The sequence below is a fragment of the Myotis yumanensis genome, unplaced genomic scaffold (assembly GCF_028538775.1).
Source record: "Myotis yumanensis isolate MYYU_CA2020_CCGP unplaced genomic scaffold, mMyoYum1.0.hap1 SCAF_1, whole genome shotgun sequence".
Taxonomy (NCBI): domain Eukaryota; kingdom Metazoa; phylum Chordata; class Mammalia; order Chiroptera; family Vespertilionidae; genus Myotis; species Myotis yumanensis.
In genome coordinates, this window is record NW_027223752.1 from 240,097,906 (window position 1) to 240,117,688 (window position 19,783).

The 19,783-nt window shown below is 62.9% G+C and overlaps 1 protein-coding gene across 1 annotated transcript; it reads left to right on the forward strand.

Annotated features, from left to right (window-relative positions):
• Positions 1 to 219: 219 nt before the first annotated feature.
• CPLX1 (complexin 1) lies at positions 220 to 19,566 on the forward strand. The gene is made up of 4 exons (XM_070400765.1): positions 220 to 337; positions 1,547 to 1,653; positions 14,297 to 14,472; positions 17,917 to 19,566. Exons 2-4 carry the CDS (start codon positions 1,623 to 1,625, stop codon positions 18,112 to 18,114), a joined length of 405 nt encoding a protein of 134 aa, XP_070256866.1. The 5' UTR covers positions 220 to 337; positions 1,547 to 1,622; the 3' UTR covers positions 18,115 to 19,566.
• Positions 19,567 to 19,783: the final 217 nt, after the last annotated feature.

A 19,783-nucleotide genomic window follows, 5' to 3' on the forward strand; every position in this document is an offset into this window, starting at 1 on the left:
GGGCGGCCCACCGGGTCCACACCGCGCGGCGCGGGGGACGCGCTGCCTGGGATTCGGGGGCCGGGCGGGCGCCAAGGGCTGGAACCCCGAACCCGGCGCGGGGCGGGCTCTGGAGGGAGATGGGGGCGCGGCTCCGCAGTCCCCGCCCCGCCCCCCGCCCCCCGCGCCGCGCGCCCCGCCCTCCCCGTCACGCTCGGGGGGCGGGGAGGCTCCGTGTGACGCGCCTCCTCGCGGTGCCCTTCAGCCGCCGCCGCAGTTCCTGGGGCGCCACATGGACCCGGTCGGCCCGAGCGCGCCCCGCCGCTGACGCCCGCCCGCCTGCACCCCGGTCGGGAAGGTAACCGGCCCCGCGCGCAGCCCCCTCCCGGCCCGGCCCGGCCCCGGCCCCGGCCCCGCTGGGCACGCGCTCCGCGGCGGGCGCTGTCCACCCGCGCGGTGCTGAAGCGGCCCGCGTCCCGGCGGCGCCTCCCTCTCGGCTCTGTCCCTGGCTCCTGCCCTGCCCTGTCCCCCCTGCCCTCCCCTGTCCTCTGTCTCCTTCCCTCCCCTGGCGCCCCCCCCCCCCCCGGTCGCTCCGCAGAGCCGGGCAGTTCGCCCTCCGCCAAGCCGAGGGGGCCGCTGCCCGCAGCAGAGCTGAGAGGGACGGCGAGGGGAGCCGGGCCCGCGCCCTGGGGGAGCCCAGCAGCACCCCGACCTCTGCGGCAGGCCCTGCGGTCCCCGCTCCCCGGGAGTCAGGGGAGAAGTTTGGAAGCGAATCTGCTTTGCGGCAAAGGCGCCCTGCGCGCCAGCGCTTTGCGAGGGGGGGGGGCACCCCCGCCTCCCTGCCCAGACGGCGGGTCTCCTGCAGAGGAAGGGGGGGCACAGGAAGCAGCAGCTCTGCAGGGACCCCCCCTTCACAGGCAGGTCTCACCGGGAGCGCCCCCCCACCAGGCGCCACCTGGCCTGGACCCAGGGGCCCCCATGCAGAGGCAGGGGAGGGTCTGCCCCAGGCGGCCCCCTCCTGGCACTCCCACCCCCTCCTTGTGGTGGGCTGGTGGCCGTGGGCACGAGGTCTCCCCTGGATGGAGCCAGGCCTCCCGACACCTCAACCAGCAGCCACAGGCCCTCCCCGAGGGCACCCACTCGGGCCCCATCCCCCACCCTGATTCTTGGGTGGACCCTGTCCCCCTCCCCCGGCCGGGCCCACCAGGACGCAGCAGCCAGTCACCTTCAAATGCCCTGTGCCCGCCCCGCTTCCTGCAGGCCGGCTCCTCTGAGCTGTGCCTCTCCCCAAGATTGAGCACCCCATCCCTCTCCAGGAACCTCAGGGGCCCTAAGACCACTCTGCAGACCAGCGGGGGTCCTGGGACCTGCTGCCCTGGCCAGGGTGTCGGGGGCGGGGGAGCCCCTCCACAGGGACCCGGCCAGGGTCCAGGGAATGATGCTCTCCCAGACCCCAGCCCCGTCTCCATGGGTCCTCAGCCTGCGTCCAGGCGCCGTCTGGGGGGAGCGGGACAAGGAGGAAGCCCGCAGGTGGGCTGGCGGCCTGTGACCGGCTCCTCTCTTCCAGGCCCAGGACTCGGTGGCCACACTTGATTGTGAGTTGAGACCCTCTGAGCTGCCGTTGAGGAATCAAAGCCGGTGCCATGGAGTTCGTGATGAAACAGGCCCTGGGAGGTAGGACGGGGGGGCACGGTGCACCCAGCAGGTGGCAGGCCGCACACTCGGCAGCCAGGGTGCTGCAGGGTCAAGGCTGAGCAAGCAGTACCCCCCCCCCCCCTTGGCGTGGGGACACCCAGGGAGGGCTTCAGGGGCACGAGGGACAATTCTCCTGCAGGGTGGGTGGCCCCTCGGGGAGCAGGGACGCAGCAGCTGGGCCTGGGCTGGGGGCAGCAGGGGACACGGGACATGGGACGGGGCTGGCTGAGCACAGGACGGGGACGTGTCCCGGACAGCGGTGAGCCGGCCCCTCCACGAGGCAGTGCGACCTCCTGTGTTTTGGGGGAGGGGACGCCCTCAACCTGCTGACCCCCATTTGAAGGGCATCCTGTGCCTACTGGGCTCCAGGCATCCTCATGGCCGGAGATCCCAGCCCCAGAGGTGGGTGAAGAGTGGGGCACGGTCCACACGGGCACAAGCAGGGGCGCTGCGGTCAGCCAGGCGGTGGGCCTTCCCGTGCTCCTGCCCCGTCTCCCATGATGGGAGCCTGGGCTCAGCTCTGGTGGCCGTGACAGACGCTGCTCGGGCATCGTCCTTGGCCCCACCCTGGCCTGATGCCATCCACTGCGTGGCATTGGGTGCCGCTGCTGTGTCAGGGGGTCGGGAGCTTGGTCGGAGGTGGGCATTGCCGTCAGGGACAGGGGGCTGCATGGAGGGGCCGGTGCCCCTGCCCACAGGACGGACTCACATGTGGCTTGTCTCCTAGAGAAATGACATGAGCAGACATGGGGCCTGGCCCCCATGGTCAAGGATAGACAGGCTTCAGGTTGCGTCTAATTATAATGATTACGTCACCGGGACGGGATTCAGGGCCGGCAGCCTCCTGGCACCGGGAGGCCCGAGTTCCACCCGGCACCGCAGGCTGTTACAGATAATTAATTAGGCGCTAATTCAGGCCCTGAGGTGGGCTCGCAGGAAAACCGAAGGCTGCAATTAGCTGGGTGCCTGCCAGCCGCACGCCCTCTGTGTGGTGTCACCCAGAGTTTCCCCTGCGGTGGCAACGGGGCGCCCCGGAGGGTGTGGGAGCTGTGAGGGGGTGGCCCTGGGGTGTCCTGGCTGCCCAGTGCTCCCAGACATTCGGACGTTCGCTTCGCTGTCCTGGCGCTGGGGGGTGGGGCTGCGCTGGCCTCTGGGTGAGACTGGATTTCTGTCTGTTTCCCGTCCCGGGGCCTGGGTGACAACGAAACAGACAGAGGGACAGAGACAGACAGAGACCAGGAATATTCCGAGGGGGACAGACCGGAGCCCCAGACAGAGGAACCTGCAGGGAAAACCCGGAAACAGTCTAGAGGAGGTGAACCCAGAGAAGCAGGGACAGGGATAGAGCCAGAGAGAGGAGATACAGAGCAGAAACTGGAGAGAGAGAGAGAGAGAGAGAGAGAAGTGCCCCAGGACGTGCGAGACGAGATGGAGGAGACAGACGCAGGAGTCAGAGACAACAGCGAGGCTGCTGGGAGCCAGGCAGGGGCGCCAGCCAGCTTCAGTCGGTGGCTCAGAGCCGAGAAGAGCCTCGAGGGAGAGACAGCACCTGGACGCAGGCTGAGGACCCCACGGGGCGGGAGCTGGGGTGTGAGAGCAGAGAGGGGCTGAGAGAGGGACACAGGGAGGGACAGACAGACAGACAGACAGTTGTATCCGAAACAGGAGTGGAGGTGGGCAGAGACCGAGACAGCCCCGCAGCAGGAGGGGCAGGACGCCCTGCAGCCGAGTTAGGTGCTGGCCCCTGAGGCTGTGCCCAGCTCACCATGTCCTCCGCCCAGGGCACACTCCCAGCGCCTCCTCCCCTGCCCTGACCCCGTGTCTCAGGCAGAGCCTCTGCTGGGACAGAGCTGCCAGGCGACCGCCTGGTGGGGAGCCTGCAGGGGACGGGCAGGCGGGGTGACTGTGGCCCCCAGTGCATGGCCGGTTCTGCTGGGCCCGGCATGAGGCAGGTGCCCTTGGTCTGTGGTGCCTCACACCTCTGGCACCTCTGGCACGGCCCTGGGCGGTGAGCAGAGGGACCCAGGTGCCAGCACACTGACTGTCCGGGCCTGTCCCACCCCAGCAGGGCCAGCAGCACGGACCGGTGGCCTCGTGCGGACTCCTGGCGCTGTTTCTCTAAGGGCAGGGGGGCAGCTGTGGCCAGGAAGGACAGGGGGCGCCCAGGGCTGCTTCCCCTGAGATGGCAGGGTCGGCCACACCAGCCTTGGGCCCCTGAAGTGGACGTGGGAGGCGCACACGGTGTCTCCAGATGCAGCCGGAGGGTGACTTACAGGGCCTGTGGGGGGTGGGGGCCAGGGCGGGCTTCATGGAGGAGGGGACGTCAGAGCTGGTCTCAGGGGCCCCGGCAGCCGGAGGTCGAAGGGGAACTTTGCAGGACCCTGGGCACATCCGGGGGCTCCCAGTGGCCGGTCAGTGTGGACCAGGTCCTGCAGGGAGTGGGCCCCCCAGAGGCTTAGGCTGTTCTGCTTCGGGAGGAGGAGGCACCGGGGTTTGTGGGGCTGGAGGGGCGGAGTGGACGGCGGTGCCCCGGGCAGCTGCTGTGGGGCTGGGCACTGCTCCCAGCCCTCCGTGGGCCGAGGAGAGGCCCTCCGTGGGCACAGTGCCAGGGAAGGCCTCGGGGCTCTGCAGGTGGGCCGTGCGCTCTCGGCCAGGTCGCCCAGGGGTTCCGTGTCCAGACCATGACAGCCCGAGAGAAGGGAGGCCGTGCCCACCTAGGGGCTCCCACAGGTGGGAGGTGCTGGGGTGGGGAGGGCAGGGGGTGGTCAGAAGGGGCTTCTGTTGGCCAGACCCTCGGGGAGGGAGCAGGAGGTGCGGGAGGGGGGTCAGAGGGTCAGGTCCCCCTCCTGGCCCAGCGAAGGGTGGTGAGTGAGTGGCAGAGAGAGAGGCTGAATGGAGGGACGGGCGACGGGATTATTCCTGCCCCCGAGGCCGGCCGTGCCATCTGCCGGAGCCTGGCTCTGTCTGGCTCACTAATTGGCGTCTTCATCTCGCCTCTGTCTCCACGTGTCCTCTCCCCAAAGCCCAGACCAGACGCTCTGCTCTGAGTGCAGCAGGGCCACGGGCGGGCGGGCGGGGCCTCTGAGGTCAGGGAGGCCGAGGGAGGGGCCGTTCCCAGCGGGGGAATCCCAGGCAGCCCACAAAGGTTTGCGACCACAAAAGGGATTGGTGGGGAGAGAAGGGTGTTTCCCAGTGGTGAGTGCTTTGGGGCAGCAGAAGCAGCGCAGGAAATTAGGGAAGTGCATCCGGTGTGGGCTGGGTGGTGGCCAGGCCAGGGGCAGGTCACCTTCAGGAGGCGGGGCCCTGGGGGCCCCCCACATGCAGGAGGGGTGGGCTCACCTGTGCTGGCAAGGACGGAGAAAGCAGCTTTCATTTAACCAGGTCGCCCTTGCTGGTTGGCCTGACCTTGGCCAGCAGGGATCGGCAGATGAGCAAGTCGGAAGCTGGGCTGTACTTCTCCTGGGAACGTGGTTTGTCCCCTGACCCTGGGTGGCCCCTCCTGTTGCAGGGCCCGGGGTGCACGCCCTGCGGGGGGCGGGGGTGGAGGGCGGAGGCTGGTGAAGGGACTTGGTTTCAGGGATCACACCTAACCCTCCTGACCTCGTCCCTAAAATGCTTCCTGAGTCTTGGTCCCTGAGTTTACACTGTCGCGTGGCCGAGGGCTCTCTCACACCTGCTTCCGAGCAGCCGTGCCCTTTGGAAACATCGCTTCAGCTCTAATTGTCAGAGTCGAGGCCGCAGCCGCGTATTCGGGGCGGCCCTCGCCTTCCCGGGGGCTCTGCCCGCACGCGCCCCCCCTCCCGGCTCGTGGCTCAGATCCGGAGGGCCGTGTTCCTAATACAGAAAAAGTGTTTTGATCTTTGCATTCAGTTTTATTAGAGACATTTACACACAGTTATTTTTTTAACATGAGAGTGAATTTTCCCGTCATTAAAATAGTGAATGTTCAGCCCTGGCCGGTGTGCTCAGTGGGTAGAGCCTCGGCTGGCGGACTGAAGGGCCCGGTTTGATTCTGGTCGGGGCACATGCCCGGTTGCAGGCTCCATCCCTCATGTGGGGCGTGCAGGAGGCAGCCCACCAGTGATTCTCTCTCATCATGGATGTTTCTCTCCCTTCCTCTCTGAAACCAATAAAATAGTAACTGCTCATTGCAGGGAATTGAAATACTAAAGAAAAGCGTAAACGTGCCGTCCTGGTCACGCCTGGTCACGCCTGGTCACGCCTGGTCACGCCTGGTCACGCCTGGTCACGCCTGGTCACGCCTGGTCATGCCTGGTCACGCCTGGCTTTATGTGTTGTAGGCAGTTTTACAGATGCCCCCATCCCCCCTGCCCCTCCCCAGGCCGTCACCACTCCATTGTCTGGGGCCCCGGCTCCCCGCCTGCCGGATCCTTGGGGACCTCCTGAGGGGGGGGCATGTGAGGCCAGTGGCGTCTCCGTTCCGCTCTCACACATGCGTGGTAGTTAGGCTGGGTCACGCGTGTGCCCCTCCCCCACAGGCCGCACCGCCCTGCCCCTGGGTGAGGCCCCGGGGGCTGGAGGTGGAGTGGGCAGGCGGGCAGGGCTCGGTAGTCGCAGGCCTTCCGGAGGGGTGAGCTGTGGCAGGCCCGTCTGCACCCCTCCCAGGGGCACCCTCTGCAGGGAGGAGGGCGAGGGGTGTCGGGGCGCACATGGGGTCCAGGATCCAGGAGCGAAGGTTCTCTCGTAGCGAACCTCTTCTTCCTTAGAGCGAACCCCACTGAGCCGGACCTCTGAGCACAGCCCCTCCTCGGCGGCGTCACAGCCCGACAGCCCGGCCCCCTCCCTCCCTCTCGTGCTGATGTCACAGAAATGCCAGTGAACTGCGGGGACCTCCCTCTTGCCCTCCCTCCCGAGAACGGCCTGAATGCCCGGCGTTTGAGAGCCCACCGGCGAGTTCCTAGACGCGTCCTGGCGCTGACAAGCCTTTAGCGTCTCCTTCAGCCCGGTTTTCAGACGGATGGGGACAGCGTGGTCAGGCTGTCCTCCGGACAGCCATTTCTCACGCGCATCCCCTGGATCCGTCTGTCTTTCCACTGTCCTTCCGTCCCCCGGAGCAGGCCGCCCACCTGGGTGTTTCAGGGTTGAACTGTGCGCCTGAGCCCGGCTTCTCCCCCAGAGCGGGAGCCGTAGGGGAGCTGTGGAGGGGGAGGGGACAGTGTGCCCACCTCCCTTTGCGGCCGAAGCGCAGGCGTGTTCCCGCGTGTCCTGCTGACGTGGGGGCGTCCGGGACGCCAGCCCCGAGTTGTGGCCGGATGGGCAGAGGCTCGGATCTCGGTTCCCAGACGTGGGCCGCGTGGTCTGACTCATTTGCCCCCGAGGTTTCGCACGGAGGCCGGGTCCGTGGGACACGTGGGGCTGCCCTGGCCTGACAGCTGTGCTTCCCTCGTTATTGTGATGAAAGACTCGGAACATGCCTCTGCCCTCACAGCCGCGCTCACTGCCCAGCTGGGGCAGAGGCACAGGCCCAGGTCCTGCAGCCGCCACCGGCGCCCCAGGACTCCCCACCTGTTCAGACGGACCCTCTGCCCGTCCCACACGACGCCCCGCCCGCCCCCGCCCTTCTGCTCGCCGTCTGTGGGGCTGACACCCCAGGGCCTGTGGAGGGGACATCACGCAGGTTCGCGCACACGCTGCCGGCCTGTTCACAGAGCGTGAGAGCGGCAGGGCTCCTCCCGGTGCAGCCGGTGTCGGCTTCTTCCTTTTCGAGGCTGAACACCATTCCACCCTGTGGATGGACCGCGTCCTGCTGACCTGCCGTCCGCCCATGGGCACGGGGCTGCTCCACCTTTGGCTGCTGTGAACAGGTGTGCAAACATCTGCTTCCAACAAAGCCCCTCCTTTCACGGTCCTGCACCGAGGGCAGCCCCGCCGGGCCATGCGCTGCTTCTGTGTGTAATTTTTTTGAAAATATATTTTTATTGATTTCAGAGAGAGGAAGGGAGAGGGAGAGAGAGAGAAACATCCATGATGAGAGAGAATCGGTGATCGGCTGCCTCCTGCACGCCCCACACTGGGGATCGAGCCTGCAACTCGGGCCTGTGCCCTTGCGTGTGCCCTTGACCGGAATCAACAGTGACCTCCTGGCTCCTAGGTCAGCCCTCAAGCCCCGAGCCCCGCCGGCCGGGCTGCTTCCCTCTTATTGACCTTCATGCCTTCTCTCTTCTTGCTGTGGTGCAGGGGCTGGGTCCTCCAGGGAGGGGCGAGGGGGCACCCCTTGCTTGTTACGGAGCCAGAAAAGCGCTCAGGACTTCACTGAGGTCTATGTTAGCTGTAGGGCATGTTAGGGCTTCATTTGTGGCTAAGAGCGTGAGGCATATCTCTGAAATGTTTTAAAAATATATATATTTTATTGATTTTTTAAGGGAGGAAGGGAAAGGGATACAGAGTTCGAAACATCGATGAGAGAGAAACATCGATCAGCTGCCTCCCACACACTCCCTACTGGGGATGTGCCCGCAACCGAGGTACATGCCCTTGACCAGCATCGAACCCGGGACCCTTGGTCCCCAGGCCGACGCTCTATCCACTGAGCTGCCCCGGCCAGGGCCCTCTGAAATGTTTTAAATTCATTACCAGCCAGACTTGTTGAGCACCTTCTAGGTACTGGTCCGAGTCCCTGGGTTGTGGGGTTTGCTCCTGCCCACACTCGCCCAAGAGGAGGCAGACGGGTTCTGGCCTGGTTACCGGGGAGACGTCGGAAGGATGTATGTGACTCCATGACCCAGTTTCCCTTGAGTCATTGGCCCCAAATCTGCTTTGCAAAATTGTGCAGATGTGGCTGAAACCGGACCCCGAGGCTCTCAGTGGGTCTGGACCTGTGCCCACGGGGACATGGGGACCAGGTCACCTGGGCCTCCTCACACCCCGTGACCCACAGAAGTTGTGGCGCCAGGAAGGCCCGTGGGATCGGCACGGCCCAGAGCCCATCCACAGGGCTGTGTTTCCCGCCATCCGCCCACCGGTCTGCCCTCTGCCCACACGGGGGTCGCTCCCGAGCAGTCGGCAAAGGCGGCGTTGGGCACACAGACCGGTGCAGCATCAGATCGGCACCGGCACCGGCACCCGGGACGTGGAGCCGCTGAGCCCGGAGGGAGGGCTGGGGACAGCCGTCTGGGGACCTGTGTGAGCACCGACCCCACAGGCGGTCGTGGACTCTGCGTCTCCGCCTCAGGGCTTAGTCCCGAGGCGCGGGCAGTGCTTGGGGGACGACGAGAGGCCAGAGGAGGGGACGGCCTTCAGAGCTGAGGATCGTGGTGGGGGCGGCCGGCACTGGGAGCAGCAGGTCCTCGGCAACGGGAGCGTCCCAAGGGAGCGTGCAGGGGAGGGTGGGCCGGCTCCCCCTGCAGAGGGTGCCCTGCGGGTGGCTGCTCCAGGCCGCGATGTGCCGACTGCAGTGCCCCTCGCTGCCCATGGTGCCGGGCGCATCCGCTGCTCTGCTCCCTGGAGCCCCCACAGGGCCAGGCCTCGCTGGTGCCTGGGGAGATCAGGGCTGTAATTACAGGGCTCCGTCCTCAGCCGAGCCCCAGGGGCGTCGGGGGCGGTGTCTGCTGCTGCCTGTGAATCGGACTCAGGAGGAAAGAGGAGGCCCCTCCACCCACCGTCCTCTACTGGTCCCTCCTCCAGTCCTTCCGGAGGCTGGGCCTCGGCTGGACACAGGCCCCAAAGAGGACACACACCTGCCGGCTCCGGGGGCTCACACACACACACACACACACACACACAGATACAGCCACCCACACACAGATACCACACAGTACAACCACACACACGCACACAAACACACACAGATACAACCACACACATGGATACAACCACACACACAACCACACACACCCCCAAACACACACAGTACAACCACACACACACACACACAACCACACACACAGATACCACACAGTACAACCACACACACGCACACACACACGCGCAGAGATACAACCACACACATGGATACAACCACACACACAAAACCACACACACACATACAACCACACACACACACAACCACACACACAACCACACACACAGATACAACCACACACACAGGTACAACCACACACACAAAACCACGCACACACATACAACCACACACACACACAACCACACACACAACCACACACAGATACCACACACACAGACAGCCACACATACAACCACACACACAACCACACACACGCACAGATACAACCACACACAACCACACACACAGACAGCCACACATACAACCACACACACAACCACACACACAGATGCAACCACACACACACAAATACACACACTCAGATACAACCACACACACTCACAGATACAACCCCACACACACAGAGATACAACTACACACACACAGATACTACACACACACAGATACAACCACACACACAGATACAACTGCGCGCACACACACTCACAGATACAACCCCCACACACACATACAACCACACACAACCACACACATACAACCACACTCACAGATACAACCACACACACAAAACCACACACACACATACAACCACACACACACACAACCACACACACAACCACACACATAGATACCACACACACAGACAGCCACACATACAACCACACACACAATCACACACACGCACAGATACAACCACACACAACCACACACACAGATGCAACCACACAGTACAACTACACACACACATACAACCACACACACAACCACACACACACAAATACACTCAGATACAACCACACACACAGATACAACCCCACACACACAGAGATACAACTACACACACACAGATACAACCACACACACAGATACAACTGCGCGCACACACACACTCACAGATACAACCCACACACACACATACAACCACACACAACCACACACATACAACCACACTCACAGATACAACCACACTCACAGATAAAACCACACACTCAGATACAACCGTGCACACACAGGTACAACCACACACACAAAACCACACACACACATAACCACACACACACGACCACACACACAGATACCATACACACACAGCCACACATACAACCACACACACGCACAGATACAACCACACACAACCACACACACACAGATACACACACAGATACAACCACACACACACACAGATACAACCGCGCGCACACACACACTCACAGATACAACCCACACACACACAACCACACACACAACCACACACATACAACCACACTCACAGATACAACCACACACACAGATAAAACCACACACTCAGATACAACCGTGCACACACAGATACAACCACACATAGACACAACCACACACAGATACAACTGCACACACAGATACAACCGCGCACACACACAGATACAACCACACACACACGCACACAACCACACACACAACCCCCTACACACACAACCCCCCACACACAACCACACACACAACCACACACACACAACCACACACACATACAACCACACACAACCACACACACAGATGCAACCACACAGTACAACCACACACACACATACAACCACACACACAACCACACACACACAGATACACACACAGATACCACACACACACACACAGATACAACCGCGCGCACACACACACTCACAGATACAACCCACACACACACATACAACCACACACACAACCACACACATACAACCACACTCACAGATACAACCACACACAGATAAAACCACACACTCAGATACAACCACACATACAGACACAACCACACACAGATACAACCGCACACACAGATACAACCACACACACAACCACACACACACAACCACACACAACCACACACACATATACAACCACACACACGCACAGATACAACCACACACACAACCACACACAACCACACACCCACATACCACACACACACAGTACAACCACACACCCACAGAGATACAACCACGCACATACAGATACAACCACACATACACAGACACAACCACACACACAGATACAACTGCACACACACACTCAGATACCACACACAACCACACACACACACACAACCACACACACAGTACAACCACACACCCACAACCCCCCACACACAATCCCACACACACAACCACACACACATACAACCACACACACAACCACACACCCACAGAGATACAACCACACACACACAGATACAACCACACACACAGATACAACAGCACACACACACAGATACAACCACATACACACACACTCTCACAGATACAACCACACACAGATACAACCACGCACACACACAGATACAACCACACATACAGATACAACCACACACAACCACACACACAGATGCAACCACACAGTACTACACACACACATACAACCACACACACAACCACACACACAGATACACACACTCAGATACAACCACACACACTCACAGATACAACCCCACACACACATACAACTACACACACAGATACAACCACACACACAGATACAACCACACATAGATACAACCACACACACTCACAGATACAACCACACACACAGATACAACCACACACACAGATACAACCACGCAAACAGATACAACTGCGCACACACAGATACAACCGCACACACAGATACAACCGCGCACACACACAGATACAACTACACATACACAGATACAACCACACACACAACCACACAGATACAAGCACACACACAACCACACACACATACAACCACACACACAACCTCACACACACACAGTACAACCTCACACAGATACAACCACACACACAGAGATACAACCACACACAGAGATAAAACCACACACACACACACACAACCACACACACAACCACACACAGACACATACACAACCACATACACTCACAGATACAGATACAACCACACACACATACAACCACACACACACACACAGTACAACTGCACACAGCCACACACACACACACACACAGATACAACCACACACACATACAACCACACGCACACACAGTACAACTGCACACAGCCACACACACACACACACACAACCACACATACACAACCACACACACACTCACAGATACAGATACAACCACACACACACAGATACAACCACACACACACACACACACAACCACACACACACACACACAACCACACACACAAACATACACAACCACACACACTCACAGATACAGATACAACCACACACACATACAACCACACACACACACACATACAACCACACACACAGACACAGTACAACTGCACACAGCCACACACACACACACACACAGATACAACCACACACACATACAACCACACGCACACACAGTACAACTGCACACAGCCACACACACACACACACACACACAACCACACATACACAACCACACACACACTCACAGATACAGATACAACCACACACACACAGATACAACCACACACACACACACACACACAACCACACACACAACCACACACACACACATACACAACCACACACACTCACAGATACAGATACAACCACACACACACAGATACAACCACACACACACACACACAACCACACACACACACACACAACCACACACACACACACACACTCACAGATACCGATACAACCACACACTCACACACACACACACATACACAACCACACACACACACAGATACAACCCCCCACACACAGATACAACTACACACACAACCACACACACTCACAGATACAACCCCCCACACACAGAGATACAACTACAGACACTCACAGATACAACCACACACACAGAGATACAACCACACACAGAGATACAACCACACATACAGAGATAAAACCACACACACACACACACAACCACACACACAACCACACACACACACATACACTCACAGATACAGATACAACCACACACACATACAACCACACACACACACACAGTACAACTGCACACAGCCACACACACACACACACACAGATACAACCACACACACATACAACCACACGCACACACACAGTACAACTGCACACAGCCACACACACACACACACAAACCACACATACACAACCACACACACACTCACAGATACAGATACAACCACACACACACAGATACAACCACACACACACACACACACACACAACCACACACACACACAACCACACACACAACCACACACACACACATACACAACCACACACACTCACAGATACAGATACAACCACACACACAGATACAACCACACACACACACACAACCACACACACACACAACCACACACACACACACACACTCACAGATACCGATACAACCACACACTCACACACACACACACATACACAACCACACACACACACACAGTACAACCGCACGCAGCCACACACACACACACAACCACACACACACATACACAACCACACACACACACAGTACAACCGCACGCAGCCACACACACACACACACAACCACACACACACACACACACACACAACCACACACACACACACACAGTACAACCGCATGCAGCCACACACATGCATCCTGCCGCCTACGCATGCCTGTGCACACACACTGCCTCCCACTCCCACAAACCCATGCTTCCCCCTGTGGATAGAACCCGGGTTCGTGCAGGACCCCCCCGTCTGGGCAGGGCCGCCCCGACTCACCCGCTTTCCTGTTCCAGGGGCCACCAAGGACATGGGCAAGATGCTGGGGGGCGACGAGGAGAAGGACCCTGACGCGGCCAAGAAGGAGGAGGAGCGCCAGGAGGCCCTGCGGCAGGAGGAGGAGGAGCGCAAGGCCAAGTACGCCAAGATGGAGGCCGAGCGCGAGGCCATGCGGCAGGGCATCCGGGACAAGGTGGGCCTCGGGACGGGGGGGGGGGGGGGGGGGGGGCCTTGGGACGGGGGGGGACAGGGGGCCTATGGGACGGGGGGGGACAGGGGGGCCTTGGGACGGGTGGGGACAGGGGGGCCTGCGGGACGGGTGGGGACAGGGGGGCCTGCGGGACGGGTGGGGACAGGGGGGCCTGTGGGACGGGGTGGGGACAGGGGGGCCTATGGGACGGGTGGGGACAGGGGGGCCTATGGGACGGGATGAGCAGGACAGCTGGGTCCCGGGACAGGGGAGCCCTCCCCGCCCCCTGGGAAGGCGCCCTGAACTCACCCAGGGACCTCACCACTGGGGCTGCAGGGCCCAACTTGGGGGCTGGGGACCGGCCCCGACCCAGGGATGCTGCCTGGGGGGCCTGTGGGCTGGGGGGCCTCTTCCCACTCCCCTCTTTTAAAAAATATATTTTTTATTGATTTCAGAGAGGAAGGGAGAGAGAGAGAGAGAGAGAGAGAGAGAGAGAGAGAGAGAGAGAGAGAAACATCCATGATGAGAGAGAATCGTGGGTCAGCTCCCACTGGGGATCGAGCCTGCAACCCGGGCAAGTGCCCGGGAATTGAACCCTGACCTCCTGGTCCGTAGGTCGATGCTCAACCCCTGAGCCAGGCCGGCTGCCCCCCCCCCCCCTTTAAGCTCCAGGGGACAGAGCCTTGGACTCCAGCTCAGGAGCGAGGGGAGCTGGTCCCATGGGGTGTAGGACAGGGAGGTCACTGCACCCCAGGCGACCACACTGGCCACACAGACTCGCTGGGGACGGCCGTGCCCTCTGTCCTTCCTGCTCCTGATGCGGAGCCGTCCTGTCCTCATGGGTGGGGGCCCCCAGGCGCCCCTGGGGGGGGTTGGGGGGGGCCATGAGGCCTCCGAGGGGATCTCCGTGGTGCCCGGCTCGACCCCACCATCGGTGCTCCCAGTGAAGGGCCTGACACGGAGCCGGGCCTCGCGGGGGTGCGGGGGTGGGGGGCAGGGAGGCCACAGCCCTTGTGCCCCCCATCAATGGGGCAGAGGGGCCACACACCCGAAGGTCCCCCCTGGGACCTGCAGGGAGCAGCTCGCAAGCCCCGCCCCCAGGATGGCCAGGAGCTGTGGGGGAACCAGACCCCACACAGGCTGTGCCCGGGGCTCGGGGGCTGGTGGGGAGACAGGGACCAGATGGGGGTCGTCAGAGGACAGAGTCAGACAGAGACAGAGAGAGACAGAGAGACTGAGAGAGAGCGAGGAGCCCCAAGGCCGGTCAGAGGCAGCAGGAGGGTGTGGCCGGCCTGGAGGCTGGCCCAGGTCTGCCCTCCTCAGGCTCCAGCCTCAGCGGAGGTGCCCAGGCCCTGGGAGGTGGGAGGCTGCCCCTGGACCTGCTGGGGCGGGCGCCCCCTGGTGGCCAGTCTGGGCTTAGTGCCTGGCACCTCCTTGCCCACCCTGTGTCCCCAGGTCCCTGGCACCGCCCGGTGACCCAGCCCCATGACGGGGGCGACTGCCCGTGACTGCTGTTGGGCCATGTTCCCGATTGTCACCGTAAAGAGCATGGCGATGCCCGGGCGCCCTGCTCCCTCCCAGCCCCCGGGTGTGGGTCAGGGCTCTGGCCGTCAGGGGTCAACGGGCTCTCAGGGGTCAGAGAGGATGGCTGGGCGCCTGGGTGGTCAGTGTCCGGTGAACAGCTGTGATGGTCACCTGGGCTCTGGGCACGGGAGCCTCAGACAGGCTCCCAGCCAGGCCACATGGGGCCAGGCCTGAGGTGGGGCCGGCTCAGGAGCCCTGCCCCCGGGGTAACCTTGACCCTCAGGTCAAGTCCAGGGTGAGTGGCCTTGGCCTCAGAAAGCCTTCGAGCCTCTGGAGCAAATGGGCTGGGGCCCGGGTGTCCTTCGGACCCAGAGGGGATGACCCCGAGGTGCTAGGACAGGCTCCCCCCGCCACCCCCCCCGTCCCTGGTCGGGGGCCTCTGCTCCACGGGGCACATCTGTGCGTTACACGTGTGTTCCCGCCGTCACGCGTGCTGCAGCGAGCACCGCGTGCTCCCGGGGCACGTGCACCTGTGCCGTGTGGGTGTGGGCTTCGGGCAGCATGGCCCCTGGGCGGCCGCGGCCCACGCATGTCCCCGCCACGTGCCCAGTGTCCTGTGGGGGGAGGAGGCTGCGGGCTCCCTGCCCTGGGCTGGAGGGAAGCGCTCGTCTGACCTAGTTTCTGGCGGCGTCTCTCCCCCACGCTCTGCTCCACAGGCTCCCGCAGGCGGCCCTCCCCGCCCCGGGCCCTGGGGCTGCCTCTCCTCTCCCCGCTCCCTGCTCCCTGGGGAGGTCGTCCCAGAGCAGAGACCCAGGAGGGGGCCCGTGCTCGCTGCCCCCGTCCTGGGGGAGAGCCTGGACTGCGTCTGCTGCCCCCCCGTCAGTGCTCAGAGGGGAGGGCCCTTGGGCAATGTGCCTGCTGCTCCGGACATTCTCGGGTGCCCACGGCCCCTCGAGAGAGAGAGGCCCTCCCAGGGGTCTCTGGGGTCGGGCTCAGGGGGCCGAGGAGCCGCACAGGAACCCTGCCGAGGTGTAGGCAGCCCTCAGGCGCCCTGGCTGTGCTGGTCACTGAACCCAGAGCCAGTGCGTGGCTGCCTCTCCTGGGCCCCCTGCAGAGGGTGGCCCTGCCTCCCCTGCCTGAAGCCACCCCATGCGCTGCAGGGAGAGGGAGCTGAGGTGCCCCCAGTGGGGGCGGGGGGCACAGTCAGCCCCCCTGAAGCAGAGGGAAGGGCTGGAGAGCCAGGTTTGGGGGAGGAGCTAGTGAAGAGAGATAAGTGGGAAGGGGGTCCCCCCCACCGGAGCAGAAACCCCCCTCAGCAGGCCCTGCAGCCTGTCAATCACTGACCCCCACACCCTCTCCCCATCATCCCTCTTTAGAACTTGTGACCCAGGGGCACCCCTCCCCCAGCCTCGGTGGGTCCTGAGCTTAGTCCATGGAGGATCAGCATGGCCCTGCCCGGCTCCCACCAGCCCTAAGGCCGGACCACAGGCTCCTCCCCTGGCCAGTGCTCCTGGGGAGGGGGGGTGTTGGGTCCAGCCGGGGGTGCATTCCTCTCCTAGAACCCGTTCTCGTCCTGGAGCCTGCAGGCCAGCTGTGCTCCCTTGAACTCGTAGGGGAGACCTTCCTGCCCTGGGCAGCCCTGGGTGTCCTGGGCCTGTGGCAGCATCTCTCCCAGCCTCTCCGCCTTCGTGGCTTTCTCCTCTGCGCCTTCCTCGTCTCATAAGGAGCCTCTGGACTGGGACCAGGGCTGCCGGGTTTCTGGCTTCACCTTAGCTGCACCTGCAAAGGCCCCGTTCCCCAATCAGGTCCCGGTCTGAGGTCCCGGGGACATGGATTTTGGCAGGAACCCCATTCAACCACCACACGGGGAGACCTGGGTCCGGGGGAGGCCTGGCGGGACCCCTGACCCCCCTGTCCCCACAGTACGGCATCAAGAAGAAGGAGGAGCGGGAGGCCGAGGCCCAGGCCGCCATGGAGGCCAACGCGGAGGGCAGCCTGACGCGGCCCAAGAAGGCCATCCCGCCCGGCTGCGGGGATGAGCCCGAGGAGGAGGACGAGAGCATCCTGGACACGGTCATCAAGTACCTGCCCGGGCCGCTGCAGGACATGTTCAAGAAGTAACGCCTGCGGGCCGCCCCGCCCCCCCCCCCCAGCCCCCTCCCCTCTTCCGAGGCCCCGCAGGGAGTCGGAGCAGATGCAGCCCCAGCGCCCACATAAGCCATAGTCCCAGGTCCCCGCCCCTGCGCCTCGGAGCCTCCGCCCCTCCCGCCCCATCCCGTCCGGTCCCACCATCGCTGCCGCGTGAGGCGCCGACCCAGGCCCCTGCGGCCCGGGCTGGAGGCCGGGACAGCGCACCCCAGCTCCTCCGGCCGCGGGTGGGTTGGACCCTCCCCCAGACCTGGAACCCCGACGCTCCCGCCCTGCACCGCCCACCCCGCAGCGCCTGAGGTGGCCCCCACCACCCTGGGCGCACGGTCCCTGGTCCCTGTCGGTGCGCGCTCTCGTCCGGCCCAAACTCAGGAGCACAGCCATAGGGGGGCGGGGGGGGCCGTGCTGGGGGGCGGGGGGGCGCAGCTGGTGCCTGGCCCACCTTTAGGCGGGGGGCAGCCCCTCGCTGTCGGTCAGCCGGGACCCCAGACCCTCCCCGGCACTGACACCTGCCCGCCGGCTGCCCACGTCTCTCGTCCGAACGCTTCAGGTTCGTTCGTTGTCCGTCCGTCTGTCCTTCCCTCTTCCTTGGCCCGCTGCCCTGGAAGGCTCTGCTGCTAATGAACGCCACGGCCCAGACTAAGGGAAACACAGCAATACGACCAGAGGGGACACCCCGCCCGAGTGTGCACAGAGGGCCCCTCACACCCCCTGACAGCTCCCCGGTGGCCACCTCTCTTCTCCGAGGTGCTGGGGAAGGTACCTGCCCCTCCCCTCTGACACCCTCCCGGTCAGCAGGGCCCGGAGGGGACCCAGCGCCCCACCGCCCTCGACAGCTGGGCGTGGGGTGGGGGGTCCGGCCTCGTCCATCCCTTCCACAGGGTCCCTCCAGGGGCGGTGCCGGGCGTCCTTGCGCTCAGTGGGCGGCTCCACAGATGCTCTGACCCGCCCAGGCCTCGCCCGCCTCCCGCAGCCCCTGTCCCCACCCTTGTTTAATCGGCACCGCGACGTGTTGAATCTCAGGTAATGAGGTCGAATGTGTCTGGGGTGAATCTGGACAGAAAGCCCGGCCCAGCCCTTTGTGTCCACGTCTGTCCATCGTGTCCACGTGCTGCGGCCAGGGCGCGGCCTCCCGCTGTTAGAGAAGCCATACAGTCTGCAATACCACCGCGCCCCCCCAGCGCGCACCCGCGCCCCGCGCCCGGCTCCTCGTCGTTTTAATGCTCGTGTCCACACTTCACAAGCCAGCTCTGAGCAGACAACCCGCACCCCGTTCCCGCGCATGGGGCGCCCGGAGCAGCCAGCTTAGCTAGACCTTGGGTGTCGTCCGTCTGTCTGTCCTCGCGCCGCGCCTCCTCCTGCATGTCGGGCGCCGCGTGTGTCCTCTCGATGGAATCACAGCCAATAAACAACACAGTGATTTCACGCCGTGTGGACATTCTCTCGAGTCCTGACTCCTCCTGGGGGGGAGGTGGCGGGACCCACGACCCCACAGGGATCCGCACCCCCCGCCGTGCCAGCTGGGAGACCCTCCCCTCGCTGGGGCCCAGCCGGGTCTCCCCACCACCCTGACCCGCCTGCGGGAGGACTCACCTTACTGGGGACCAGCCAGAGTAACCACCAGACACGCAGGCTGGCCCCT